At 32.4% G+C, this 13,863-nt stretch overlaps 1 protein-coding gene across 1 annotated transcript; it reads right to left on the bottom strand.

Annotated features, from left to right (window-relative positions):
- Nucleotides 1-7,897: 7,897 nt before the first annotated feature.
- On the bottom strand, nucleotides 7,898-10,715 carry LOC142525573 (WRKY DNA-binding transcription factor 70). Its single transcript, XM_075629885.1, has 3 exons — nucleotides 10,273-10,715; nucleotides 9,083-9,184; nucleotides 7,898-8,521 (listed from the first exon to the last, which is right to left on the bottom strand). Exons 1-3 carry the CDS (start codon nucleotides 10,593-10,595, stop codon nucleotides 8,083-8,085), a joined length of 864 nt encoding a protein of 287 aa, XP_075486000.1. The 5' UTR covers nucleotides 10,596-10,715; the 3' UTR covers nucleotides 7,898-8,082.
- Nucleotides 10,716-13,863: the final 3,148 nt, after the last annotated feature.

Below are 13,863 nucleotides of genomic sequence, written 5' to 3'. Positions count from 1 at the left end.
GTTTGGTTCTTGAACCAAGCTTTCAAATTCTGACAGCTTCTGCACTCAAACTGCTGTTGGAAAGTACTGCCTCAGGAATGCCTCTCGAAACCTTTGCCAAGTGATAGGTCCCACCTCTAACATAGCTGGTGAGACTCCTTCCCACCATTTGGCAGCTTTATCCACAAGAAAAGGTGTAATCACATCTACTCTGATCCCTTGTGGAACCTCAAGTAATCGAAGATGATTTTCCACGTCTTTCATCCAATTCTGTCCGACCTCTGGATCGGATCTTCCATCGAAGTTAGGGACTCTTGCTCTTTGGAGAGACTCATAGTGCTGCTTAGTCCCATTCTGAGCAGGAGGTGGTGGCGGTGGCTGGTTAGCATTAGGATTCACTAACCCTTGTAGCGTGGTTGCCACAATCGTGGCTATAGCCATCAAGTCCACCTGACTGAGGCCAACTGCTGGTGGTGGTTGTGGTGGTTGTTGCTGTGCATCCTCATCATTTCGGTTATTGTTGCGGTTGCCGTAGCGAGGATTGCGATTGTTTCTAACTGGTCGTTCGTCAATTTCCTACAATTAAGAAAGTTCTAAGGTTGATGGCAGAATAGAGACTAAACAAATGAAGCACGATGATAGAGTAATTGCTCAAAGTTTAAATATGAAACCAATGGATTGAAATAAATTTTATTGATTCCTCAAGAAAGTGCAATTACAACCAAACATCGAAAATGAGAACATAAATGCAAATGGAACACGTGGTATTACAAAGAAAACCACTACTGATGTTCTAATCTATCACTTCTCCTAATCCCAAATCCATAGGATCCTCTTCGATTTCTTCTTCGGGATCCTCCTCGGGTTCATCTAGGTTGGCTATTACTGCTTGTAGGTGTTCAATATGACCATGCAGAACTGCATTCTGGTCACTAAGAACTTCAACAGTACTCTGCAACTCATGAATATGTGCATCAGTCTGTTCACTATACTGATTATGCTGGTGCACGAGTTGGTGATTCTGATCCTTGAGTATTTGGATCTTCTCAACTAGTGTATCACGTAACTCGATGAATTCTGCCACAGTCTCTTGGGAGGTTTCAAACTCTTCTTGAGCCTTCCTACTCCTCTCTTCTGCCTCATGCAGATAGTGAGCATAACGTTGAACATCACACCTCAAATGTTCTGTTCGACGCTCTAACTCATCTTTGTCCAACTCTAGGCAGTAGTTATTCTCTTTGAGTTTTTCTAGCTTACTCTCTAAGCTCTTAATGTAGCTACTTTGGTTCGTCATATCCTACATCCAAAACATGAGAGCGAAGGTTCAGAAACGATATCAAGAATACAAGTCGAACTATAGACAATAATTACTGGAATGAATAGAATCAGTATGCCTATAACATTTAGTAGAAGAAAATGGCTCAAAAATTTTTCGATCTCAGAATGACGTGAAAAATTTACTAAAAATCCTTCACATCAAGAACTTGAATGGTATCAAGTCTGGTGCAAAAATACTAAGCTGTTTGAAAATGAAAATTCCTCAGAGTTTCAAAATTTTGGAAATTTTTACGGAAATGATGATATCACTATCTTAAAGAAGGATTTTGGGGTTCGTCGGCGGTGCTAGAAAGATTTAATCATTCTAGATTAGGTTCTCCTCATCGAGAGCTTTCCAACTCCTACTCTTAATAGTAAAAATTCCTTCTGGATCAAAAATTATGGCCGTTTGAAGTTTGCGCGAAAAACACCTCAACTTCCATGCCATTAACAAAGTCTACTGCATTCGTTTGCTGGAGTGCACTGTCTACTGAAATTCTGCAGCTACTGCAATCAATCTGCTGCTTTTCCAGCACTGTCAGAACCAGTCTGCTGCATTCCGAGTCTACGGACTCAGTCTTCTGCATTCAGACCTACTGATTTCGTCTACTGGTTCTGGTTTCGGGCTACTGGTTTTGGGTCTACTGATTTCCATCTACTGGTTCTGGTTTCCATCTACTGGTTCTGGTTTCAGATCTACTGGTTTATTGATTTGTTTCCCTACTGATTTTCCTACTGTACGTATTCAGTCTATCATTTCAGTGGTCTATTTCAGTAGCTTATTTTCAGTAGTCTATTACAGTAGCTTATTATCAGTAACTTTCAGAACTTATTTTCAGAAGTCTATAAGAACTTATTATTTCTAGTTCCTCCTCCCCAGGTTATGAAACCCGGTTTTGCTCTGATACCACTTCAATGTCACGTCCCGGGACGGGGGTTGGTTGACACCGGCGTTGTTCTCAAATTTACATTCGACAACAACAAGCCTCAGAGTACAGAATTCAGAAACCAGTCTTTTATTCATAATACGAAATAAATCAATTGTCTGTTACAACTCGGATACTGATGTTTTACAGCGGAAATGTAAAACCAGACACAACATTGCCTTAACAGATACAGCGGAATTAACATAACATAACATAAACTGAAAACAATAATCTTCTTCACCAGCCCCAGAACTGGATCTGCTCTTTCTCCTCTAATATTTCTTCCTCGTTCTTATCTGAGATGGGTTTAGTGGGTGAGTGATATGGTTGTCACTCAGTAAGCAGGGGCGGGAATAACTCCCAGTTTTCGAAACCATTTTCAACAAAAACAGTAATACCATAATATACAGAAACTCATCTTTTCAGAATAGAAATCAGAGTTCAGATATCACAGGTTTCAGAACAGAAATCAGAATTAGTAAGCACTGAGCACGTTAGTGAATTTCATGGCTAAACTGATATCAGTTCCCTATATGTTCTCTCCTCTAAGGGGTGAGGCCAGAATCAGAATCAGAATCAGAATTCAGAAATGTTCAGAATATATATTCCTACCATTAGTTCACTAGGGAGTTTCAGTGCTTCAAAATCATATATCAGAAATACACCTACAGAAACTGTACTTTAAAACAGAATTATCAAACTGATTTCAAGATATTTATATATAAGCCCACTTACTGTAATTTGCTTAAAGAATTTCGGTTGAAGTCTGGAAATCTGCTTGCCTTGCTACTGGATTTTACAGCTTCGAAAATGTACTCTCTTAGCTCTAATTTCAAGTGATAACTCCAGATTTTTGGTAAACCAATTCAGAGGTTTGAGGGTGATATTTATAGGTGAAATTCTGACTTTTAGCCTCCCAATTAAGGCCATAATCTGACATTAACAATCTTTATTTCGTGTTAAATGCTTCAGTTACAAGCTATGGTCTGAATTAGTAACTGTCTGCTGGGATTTCGTGCTGCTGCCGCTGGATTTTATCTGTTGTCTGCTGCTGGATTCCAATCTGCTGGAAAAATACCAGCTTCTGAAATATTAGCTTCTGCTGGAATTTTTAGCTTATGCTGAAATTTGCTAGCTGCTGCTACTGCTACTGCTGGAATTTCAGGTTCTCACACACTACATTCAAAATAAAGGTATATGAGCTGAAATAGAAAATTTTGTCAGAACATATGCTACCGCGTTAGTCGATCGTTGGATTTTGGTCTTATTCCTTTATTTCTTACACACACACACACTATGTTCATAACCCAACATCCAGCTCTATATAACATAGTTGATCTAACCGTGATTTTGTTATAAGATTTTTTGTCACTTACAGATAACTCGTGATACGACTCTCAAACGACATAGTTGAAATTTATTATTGAAACTCAATTAAATATCACACAAGAACATAATTTAAATTTTATTTTCTAAGTATTTGAAAATCAAGTTAAACGGCGGAATAAACAAAAAAAAACTATTTTTTTTAAAACGAGAAACGAAAAGAACAAAACATAAAAATAACTAAATAGAATGAATTCGGGCTCGAAGCTTTTGAGTTCGATGGATCTGATAAAAATATCGCCCCAATGCTTAAAAACATGTAGGTTCCAGGTTGAGGTATGGGGCTGGAGGGGTGGTATATCGTACCGTACAGAAAATCTTATATTGTATATCGTACCGAAAATTACGGTATAAGAAAATTCATACCGATATCGTATCGAAAATTTCGGTACATATAATTAGCATACCGATTACCGAAATTGTACGATATACCGAGATTTCGGTACGGTATCGGTATATACCTTTTTGTACCGAAAAAAATCTTACATTTTAAAATTTTTATAAATTTATTGTTTTAAAATATTATATATTTTAAAAATTTTGTATATTTTTTCGGTATTTCGGTATTCCGATATATACCGAAATTTTCAAATTGCATACCGTTATCGTACCGAAAAATTCGGCATTGTTATCGTACCGTACCAAAATCTTCGGTATACCGAAAATTTGGTAAATTTGGCATTTTTTCGGTACAGTAATCTCGGTATACCGTACAATTCGGTATTTTTTCCCACCCCTGGCCGGGATGCTAGTTTTTAATTTTTTTTTAACATTTTTAATTAATTTTTTGTGAGGTTTTGCATCAACACACTTATTTTAAAGTATGTATCTTGGAAATTTAAAACTATTATTCGATAACGTTTTTAATGTCTTACATTTTTATATATAATTAAATTTCTATTTATGTTATTATTATTGCTCAAGTATGTGTGGTTTTTTATTAAAAAAATAATAAGTGATATTGAAATTTTATATGATTTATTTGACTGTCACATTGTTTATTTGTTATTATGTAACGTTGTTAATGTTTTTGATTCAAATCTCAAGTACAACTGACGTTGCTTTCATAATTTTCATTGATTTTTCTTTTTAAAAAATTTGACAGGTTGAGCTGCTTAACCCGCAACCTACGGCGGGGTGGGACGGACCATTTGACAGCTCTATATACAAAGACCACACCTTGATAAGTTTTTTTGTTTAAATATCACAAGATTGAATCTTGATGAGTTTGATATGTTCAAGATGAACACAAGTGAAAAACTCTCCAATATCATTCGAACACAAAATGATATTTTTTTTTTCACAATGCTCCCATGTAAGTCAAATTTTTGAGAGAATACCTATGAAAATAGCTATATTGGCTTAAAGTATAGCTAAATTGAGCTCATAACTTACATTAAATAATGCATAAAATTAATATACAAGATTGTGGATCACAACCTAATGAAATAGGCAATATTCAATTAAAATGCATAAATAAACAAGCATAATAAATTAAATAACATGATGTGGTACCTTGTCCCATATCTTAAAAATTAAAGATTTAAAATGAGTTTATAATGGGCTTATAATGGACTTTTATAGCAACTTGGGTTAATCATTTTCGTAAAGCGGTGACAAATACGAAATAGTTGCTATAAGGGTCCATTGTGTAGTCACGCAGGCGCGGGCCCGGGCTCGGGGCGTGACACATGATCTTTAATCTGGGACAATACTTGAACTCATCAATATCTTGATCTTCAATTATTTTCATTCTCTAATTTTCAAGGTTCAAAGTGCATGAATGGATAGCGATTAGTAACTTGATCATGTGTAGTAGCCCTTCTTTATTTTTGCCACGATTTACTCAACATTATGTGACCAGGTAGAAGCAAAGCAACATTGCAAGAGTACTTCATCCTCGTACCTTCCAATAGAAGATGAATCTTAGTTAATGCAAATTTACCCTGATAATTCAACTATTACAATTCATAACTTGAACTCATCAATAACTCGATCTTTAATTCAATTATTTTCATTCCCTCCGATTTACAATCTTAAAGGTAATTGAATTAACAGACATTATTTTTCTTGTTGATCATTATGAGGATCGCATCAACTCGTCATCTCGTATCTTAACCGTTGCCTCATTACGTCTAATACTGCTAAACTTAAATTCTATAGTTGGGTTGAGAGCTTGATGATTTATCAGAAGTTATATTTTGTGGTAATGATGTAGATCAAAAATTTTAAATGACGTATAACACTCTTAGTGAACATTTCATTGTTCTCTCAATAGAGACAAGTATTATTCAACAATCATATTCTCAATATAATTACAATTTTTGTAATATATAAAATCCGAACATTTGACATTGACTTTGAGAGTGTTTCTGTTTTACAAAAATCTATAAATAGTGCTAACGACGCAACTCAAATATTTTAATCATATAATGGCTTAAATATCAAATTTTGATCGCCCTCTTAACATAAACAACGATTGATTGCCAATATACATAATATTCAAAAAATAGTAAAGTACATTAAACAATATTATTTATAATTATATGAATACAAAATAAAATGATCAGTAAAAATAGTAAAATAAAAAATCTAATATTTTCAAATTTAAAAAAGAAAAAAAATGCAAAAAAAAAAGAGTCAAATAAATAAATTAAAATGGGCAAAAGTGAGATAAAAATGAATGATAAAAGAATATTTGATAAAAAAAATCCATAAACCACATTTAATGCTCTCAGCTACTTCTTACTTCTACTTGTTAATGCATCCCAAAATTCCAATCAGAACCACCTTTATCGAAATATTATTTTTGGATAAAAATAAACGGATAAATAGGACAAATTATATTTCTGGTCATGTAATTTTCATTTTTGTTTTCACTTTTAGTCCTATTAACAATGAATTTATATTTTTAGTTTTAACTTGCATTTCTTTTTCATTTTTGGTCTTGTTAGAGTTAATTTTCATTTTAAATCATGTAACTTGTAATTTTTTTCTCATTTTTGGTCAATTTTTGACCCGTTTTTTGACCAGATTCTATCCTATATGCATGTCAAAAAAGACCAAAAATAAAAAAAGATATAATTTATATGACCAAAAATGAAAAAAAAACATTCATGTTACAGATTAAATTGAAAATTCATCGTAACATAATTTTAAAAGCAGAAAAATCATTCAAATTATAGGATTAAAAATACAAATTCACCGTTAACACGACGAAGAGTAAAAAAATTGTAAATTATAAGCCAAAAAATATAGCATACCCTCAAAAATATATTTTAGAGCTTTTAGGACATGATAATTAAATATCGGAAAAATAACTTTTTTTGGTCCAGTAACTTGTCTTTTTTTTAGTTTAGGTTCACTAACTTTTCAAATTTTTGGCATTGATACAATAACTTATGAATTGTAGCTGTTTTGGTACATATATCATCGAAATGTTAAAAAAAAATTTTTGTCTAAAAACACTGATTAGACGACGGCTAAATTTAAAGTTGCCAAAAATTTACGGATTTCTTGATTTTGAAGGGAAATCAATTTATTTAGAAGTAACCTAAAATAAAATTTTTGAATAAATCAAACAAATTTACAAGTTCTATGCATTCCACCAGAATATTCAATGATTGTGACACCAAAATGTGTTTTAACCATCATTTAATCAACATATTTTGGCAATAATCGAACATTTCAGAGGGGTAGATGATCCAAAATACGAAAAATTCATAAGTTATTGTACAAGACCAAAAACTGAAAAGTTAGTAGACTAAAATAAAAGAAACAAATACTGGACCAAAATTTTTCCCCCCTTAAATATATTGTATTTTAACATAATCAAATAACTCTCATGTACTGATGAAGAAAATTATATATAATCGCATTCCCACATGAAAATCACTATACGATTATTGTCCAAGCATGTGGATTGCGAAAAATGGATTATTTCCCATTTCTTATTGATATTTCATATTTGGCCATCAACAAGTTATTACTCATAGGAAAGGCTAACGATTCAACTATAAAAATCCTAGAAATAAATTTTTTTTGAATAAATCTCTTGTTAAACGGTCTCACGAATCTTTATCTGTGAGACGGGCCAACCCTAACGATATTCACAATAAAAAATAATACTCTTAGCATAAAAAGTAATATCTTTTCATGGATTACTCAAATAATATACCCGTCTCACAAAATACGACCCGTGAGACCGTCTCACACAAGTTTTTGCCATTGTTTTTATTCGATAATTATGTATGAAATTTGTTTTATTTTGCCTTAATTAGATAAGTATTATAACAACTCTTTAATTTTATTTATATATATACACAAAAAACTTATTGCCAAAAAAGACATGGAACAATGTACATATATCTTCACACATGTAGCCACCACGTACGTCTAATTAGTAACTCTAGCTTTTGTACAACAATATCAAAGTTCAACACGCTGCTGCCTTCAACTATTGTACAAACAAAACTCAAGACTCGTCGAAGTGAAAACTATCCATTTCACCAAATCGATCGAACTCCACGTCGAACGATTGAAAACCCGAGACAATTTCTTCTCCATGCGAGCCCGACAATGAACCCCATTCAGGTTTGAAACCAACCGAATCCAGGTCGAAAATATCCTCCCATGGATCCGAAGACGAGTTTGAAGTGAGATATTCACTTTGTGGAGAAGAAACATCGATAGGGTTTGGAGAATATTCTTTTAATGGCAAAACATTTCCTTGGAAACTAATCAAATTGCAGTCCACAGGATCTGAATCCACTTGTGCGGACAGAGCTAGTGAATCTTTACATGTGTGACGATGAAAGTACGTGGTTTGGTACAACGTAGGATTTTGTTTGATTACCTGCACTTGTTTTGTAGCTTTGCAACCTTCGGACTTGTGGGTGCACCTAAAATAGCACCTGAACAACGCAAACAATGCAAATTAGTTCGCAATCTTTTGTTCGTGTCACGGGTTTTAGAGGGTGTTTGACTGATAAATTTTATGATATCCAAATATAATAATCTAAAATTCAATGGGAAATAACTCAAATACACGTCCAAAATATTAATTTATTTCACTTTACAATATATATGGTGTGATATCTTATAATACAAAACATATCAATATCTTTAAACTTTATTATCTACATATTAATAGTCTGATTTTAAAATAAGAACTCACATATTATAAGTTTCTAAACTAGGTTATATGACATTTATGATAAATTTTGCCAAAGTACCATGGTATATATGATTTGGCCAGCCAAATTTTATATTTTTTATGTGGTAGATTTTTATACAACTTAAGCCATGAAAATCTCATCAAAAAATTCTTGATTGTACTAAAACATATTGAAGAAATATAATTTATATATGACACACAAACATAATATATATATATATATATATATATATATAATTTGGAATTATTCTTGTTAACTAACGAGGGTAGGAGGCTAGTTTCACTAATATAAATTTACCTAGGATGATCGAAATTCAAGATGATCTTTTGTCCATATTTCCTCCATGCTTGTCCATCTTCCATCTTTCCTCTTATTGTTATCCATGAATCTGAGGTTCTTCTGCAAACACATGAACAAAATAAATTTATAACTTTAATTTATTTCCAACAAAAAAGCATAGAATAATAATGTCAAATTTATTACAAAGAAACCTCAAATTTCTATCATGATTTAGTTAGTTCTTAATAGCATTAATATATATATATATATATAAATTTAAAGAATATGGACATCATTTAAAAAAAAACTGGACATCATTTAAAAAAAAACTTGACAACATAACACAAAGTATTATGTTTATCACGTTTTAAAAATAAATATTATTATTCCTATTTTATTTTTGTCCCAATAAATGGGCTAGCTAGTGGGGATAGTGGCACTAGTTGCCGACATGCATTCAAGAGACAAAAGCTACCTCTTCATTTGTTTTATTACAGACACATATATATACATACACATGTGTGTGAGTGTGTGTTCATATAAATGGATGTCAAATGTTTTTTAAGTCGAAGATTTATTACAATCGGATCTCAGACCCAAAAACTCGTTCCAAAATTAGGATCTCCGTGGCATATTGACTATAAACCATCGGTTAAAAACCCTGGTATAACTAATTAAATCTGCGTAAAAGAGCATTATAATTTATTCAATGATTGAACACTAAAGAATTTTGAGGTGCATGTACCTATCGCTTTCATGCTTGTACATCGATAGATCATTTATTAGCTGGTGTTTAGCATAATCTTTTGGATTATATACACAAAATATAGTTTTACAGAGGTTCTCATACATTAGTATGTTATAAATAATTATTGTAACATTTAACACTGGAATTTATCAAAGTAATAATTGGTGGTAAACGTGCAACTTAAATACGTTAGATATAACGTTTGGACCATTCTCTGGACATAAATATTTATTACTCCAAACGATTATTATAATAAAAAATATGGATTCAAAAATAGTTAAGTTTATGGAAACAATGCTTAACCCTGATATTGATCAAGTCATTAATTTTATAGTGAAAACAAATTTGAATAAATAAGCTATTTACATTTTATAATAACACCAATATTGGAAAAAATCCAATCCAACTAAACAATGTTAAAGAATAATAATATCAAGAATAGAAATATTAAAAACCTCACCTCCTCCTATAGCAACCCCTCCGGCCCCTGCCCGCCGCGGCCTTCCTCTTCCCACCGTCGGAGGATGCCGAGCCACGGACATCTCCTCCCACAACCGCGGGGATCGGGGCGGACTCATCGGTGCTACGCGAACTCAGCATGGATATAGTGTTCTCGAAAGATCTAGAAATTTGCAGCATCAGCTGATAGAGCGAGGCAACCCCGCCATCTTCATCAGGGTTCTGCAGTAGGGATCGAAGCTGGATCGCGCTCTCTTTGCCCCTCGACAACTCCATTATGGCTGTTTCCATGATTCTTGAATGCGAATCTCCGCTCAGATTCATTGTTGTTTAACTTCCTTGGGGTCACACCTGCGGTGAGTGCTCAGTTTGTGCGAGATTTGGGGTGATTAGGGTTTGCAGTTTTATTCTTTGTAGTTTTAGAAAGAGAAGGAAAGAGAAGTCTGAGGAAGGTGAGAGGAAGGTGAAAGGAAGTAGGCAGGCAATCGAGGGTGGATAAATGATGACGTCATGTGGCTGCGTCACTATGATGATGTCATGTTAGGACTTACTAGTTGGCGGGTCCCTATTTCTGGATTTATTGATAATTAATTTTTTTTTTTTTTTTAGTAAACGTGGAAATGTGGCCTCCATATTATATTTTACATATAGATAAGAAATTTGGTTTTGTTAATTATCAATTTATTCACAAAAATTCCTTTCGAATTTTGAGATAGATATATTTTAAAATTCGAAATTATTACATTTAATGAAATATGTTTGATATAATGTAGAGATTCGTCCAATAAATATAACCAATACATAGGTTTGTTTATATATAGTTTCGATATGTTGCAGACTCACCATGCACACTCATGTGAGTATCGATAAGGTGTCACTCACTTATTGGATGTAATGAAGCATAAAAAAATTGTACATAAAATAGGTGATTGTCACATCATCCGTGCTCACATAAATGTGTACGATGGATATGAAGTATATCTATATATATATGTATGTATGCATGCGTCATCCAATTTATCGTTATTTTAACTGGACAGGGAAATGCTAGCTCGAAGTCACATACAAGAATTCAATTTTAATTTGAACTTATATCCTTATGCTGTTAAGAACTCAACCGTAAATACCATAATTTTTCTTTTAAAACTAAAATTACTTTATTTTATATATCATATAATATATTTCATCACAAAACTTTATTCACGATAAAATTACCGATATGTCGCGATAGTTAGCGATGGATACTCGATTCATTTGCAACGACCGGCATGGTGGTGTTTAGGGCGGCCTCTGGGTTTTAGTTATTAAAAATTGAGGGGAAACAATGTCTTCCCCGATTTAGATTTATGGTTAGCTACGATGTCGATTTTTGATTATTTATGAATGAAGAATACCTATATATATTTTTCGAAAAAGTTGTAATTGAAAAAATTTAAAAATATCAAATAAGAGACTTGAGAATAGTAAGGGCCTTTACGGATTTTCAATTGATTGGATTTAGACATGCATGAATGTGAACGGAAAGAGACCCATTCTCCATTTTATTATTTAAAAATTTCCTTCTTTGTTTTTCTAGTCGCGCTTCCTTTTACATAAGAAACTTCCGCCACATCACTTACAAAAACATATTTTTTAAAAAAAAAAATCGTTTAAATAGTGTTTAAATTGATGGATTTTAAATGTGAAGTGTAAATCTATGATTTTAATTTATTTGAGTTGTTTGATGGACTTAGGGGTGGTACGGTATGGTATATACCGTACCGAAAATATCGGTATGAAAAAATTTCATACCGATACCGAAAATTCGGTATACCGAATTTTCGGTACGAAAAAAGTTCATACCGATACCGTACCGACACTGAAAATTTTTCGGTATACCGAAAATACCGAACTTAAATTTAAAAATAATAATAATAAAAAATTATTTTCGGTATTTCGGTATATACCGAAATACCGAAAAAAAAATATTTCGTACCGATACCGAGACCGAAAATTTCGGTACGGTATGATACCGTATCGAAGTTTTCGGTATATCGATTTTTTCGGTAAGTTCGGTATTTTTTTGGGTACGGTATTTCGGTATTTTTTTCCCACCCCTAGATGGACTATATTCAAGTGAATTTCATACCGACTTTGAATTAAGTTAAGTATTTAAAAATAAGTGCAATTTTGAAATCTATTCTTAAAAATTTTCCTCAAATTTATTCTCCATGTGAGTAGTATCATTATCCACTTAGCATATGACACGTGTGCTGAGTGAAGAATCATGGTCACTTATCTATACATCATGGTTGAATGAGTGTCCATGATTTATGATTTATCCATTCAGCACACATGTCATATGCTGATTGGATGATGACACTAACCATATGAGTAGCATCTACCAAGCCATAAATGCAACATTAGCTTAATTTCATTTGGATGGAACGATTTGTTTTGAAATGCAAATTCACGTTTAACAAAACCATGGTAAATGAAAAAAACATATAAGATGCACGACTAAAATACAAATTCATTGTTAACATGATTGATAAAAAAAGTGCACATCGTATAACCAAAAATATAATTTTTCCCGCTTTTAGTAACGACAATCACTTAAAACCGGTACCAATTAACAAATATCGAGTTAAATTAATCGAATTGATTGATATTTTTATTATACACACTAAATAAATCTTTCTTTTAACCAAAAAATTAGTAGTAATTAACTAAAGCCGAATGAAATATTAATATAAAATTCCCCTCGTGTTTTAGTAATTCTTCCCGTTTGGTGTTTTAATTTTGAGCAAAATAAATAAAAAAGTTATTCGATTGAATATTCACGTGTGTGTGAACATAAGATTAAAGTGAATCAAGTTAACAGGAAAAGTCAATTGATCCACACTGGAACATTGAGTACTATTTTAGAGTTATGTGCAATTAAGCAACAAGGGGAAAAATGTCTATATGAAATTATTTTGAGAAGGTCATATATTTAAAAATAGTTTCGGAATGAGTCCATAAAATTCTAGATTTCAACTCGACAAAGATAGTATTTGGACTTAAGCTTGAACTTGATTGAGCAGCGTTTCGCGCTTGAACTCTACTTGAGTAGTCGACGAGTTACCAGGGGCGGAGCCACATGTGTTTAGCTCAGGTGTTCAAATTTTTTTAAAAAAATTTTATATGTAAATTTCTATAATTTTGGAATAATATGATATTAGTTCGGGTAGATCAATTTAAAATATTAAAAAATTCTAGATTTTATAATTCTAGCTCGGACAAAGCCATATTTCTGGCTCCGCCGCTACGAGTTACTCAAACATGATAATATATTATCATTAATTAATTATCATTAATTTTTTTTGTGAACATATTTTCTAAATTCTTTTTGGGATTTGTTTTTATATTAGTTATCATCTTGAATAGTTGTTTTTTTTTTTACAAGATCTTTAATAGATTTTTGGGCCTACAATATGTGCAATTTGAACTATTATAAGGTACAATATTCATTAAAAAAACATGCATTGTCATAATACGTATAGTATAATGTAAATTCAATATCAAATTAAATATTTTTTGATTGAAAAAATAATAGTAAATTAAATTTTTA

Source organism: Primulina tabacum, chromosome 14, assembly GCF_025594145.1.
Source record: "Primulina tabacum isolate GXHZ01 chromosome 14, ASM2559414v2, whole genome shotgun sequence".
Taxonomy (NCBI): Eukaryota; Viridiplantae; Streptophyta; class Magnoliopsida; order Lamiales; family Gesneriaceae; genus Primulina; species Primulina tabacum.
This window is presented reverse-complemented; position numbering and strand designations above follow the sequence as displayed.

Bases quoted from the DNA above. Each gene is read 5' to 3' on its own strand.
- LOC142525573 (XM_075629885.1), bottom strand. From the start codon at position 10,595: ATGAATCTGAGCGGAGATTCGCATTCAAGAATCATGGAAACAGCCATA. The intron at 9,185-10,272 runs GTGAGGTTTTTA...ATGTGTTTGCAG, and splicing joins AGGGGTTGCTATAGGAGGAG to AAGAACCTCAGATTCATGGA. The intron at 8,522-9,082 runs GTAAATTTATAT...TGCGTTGTTCAG, and splicing joins TTGAATTTCGATCATCCTAG to GTGCTATTTTAGGTGCACCC.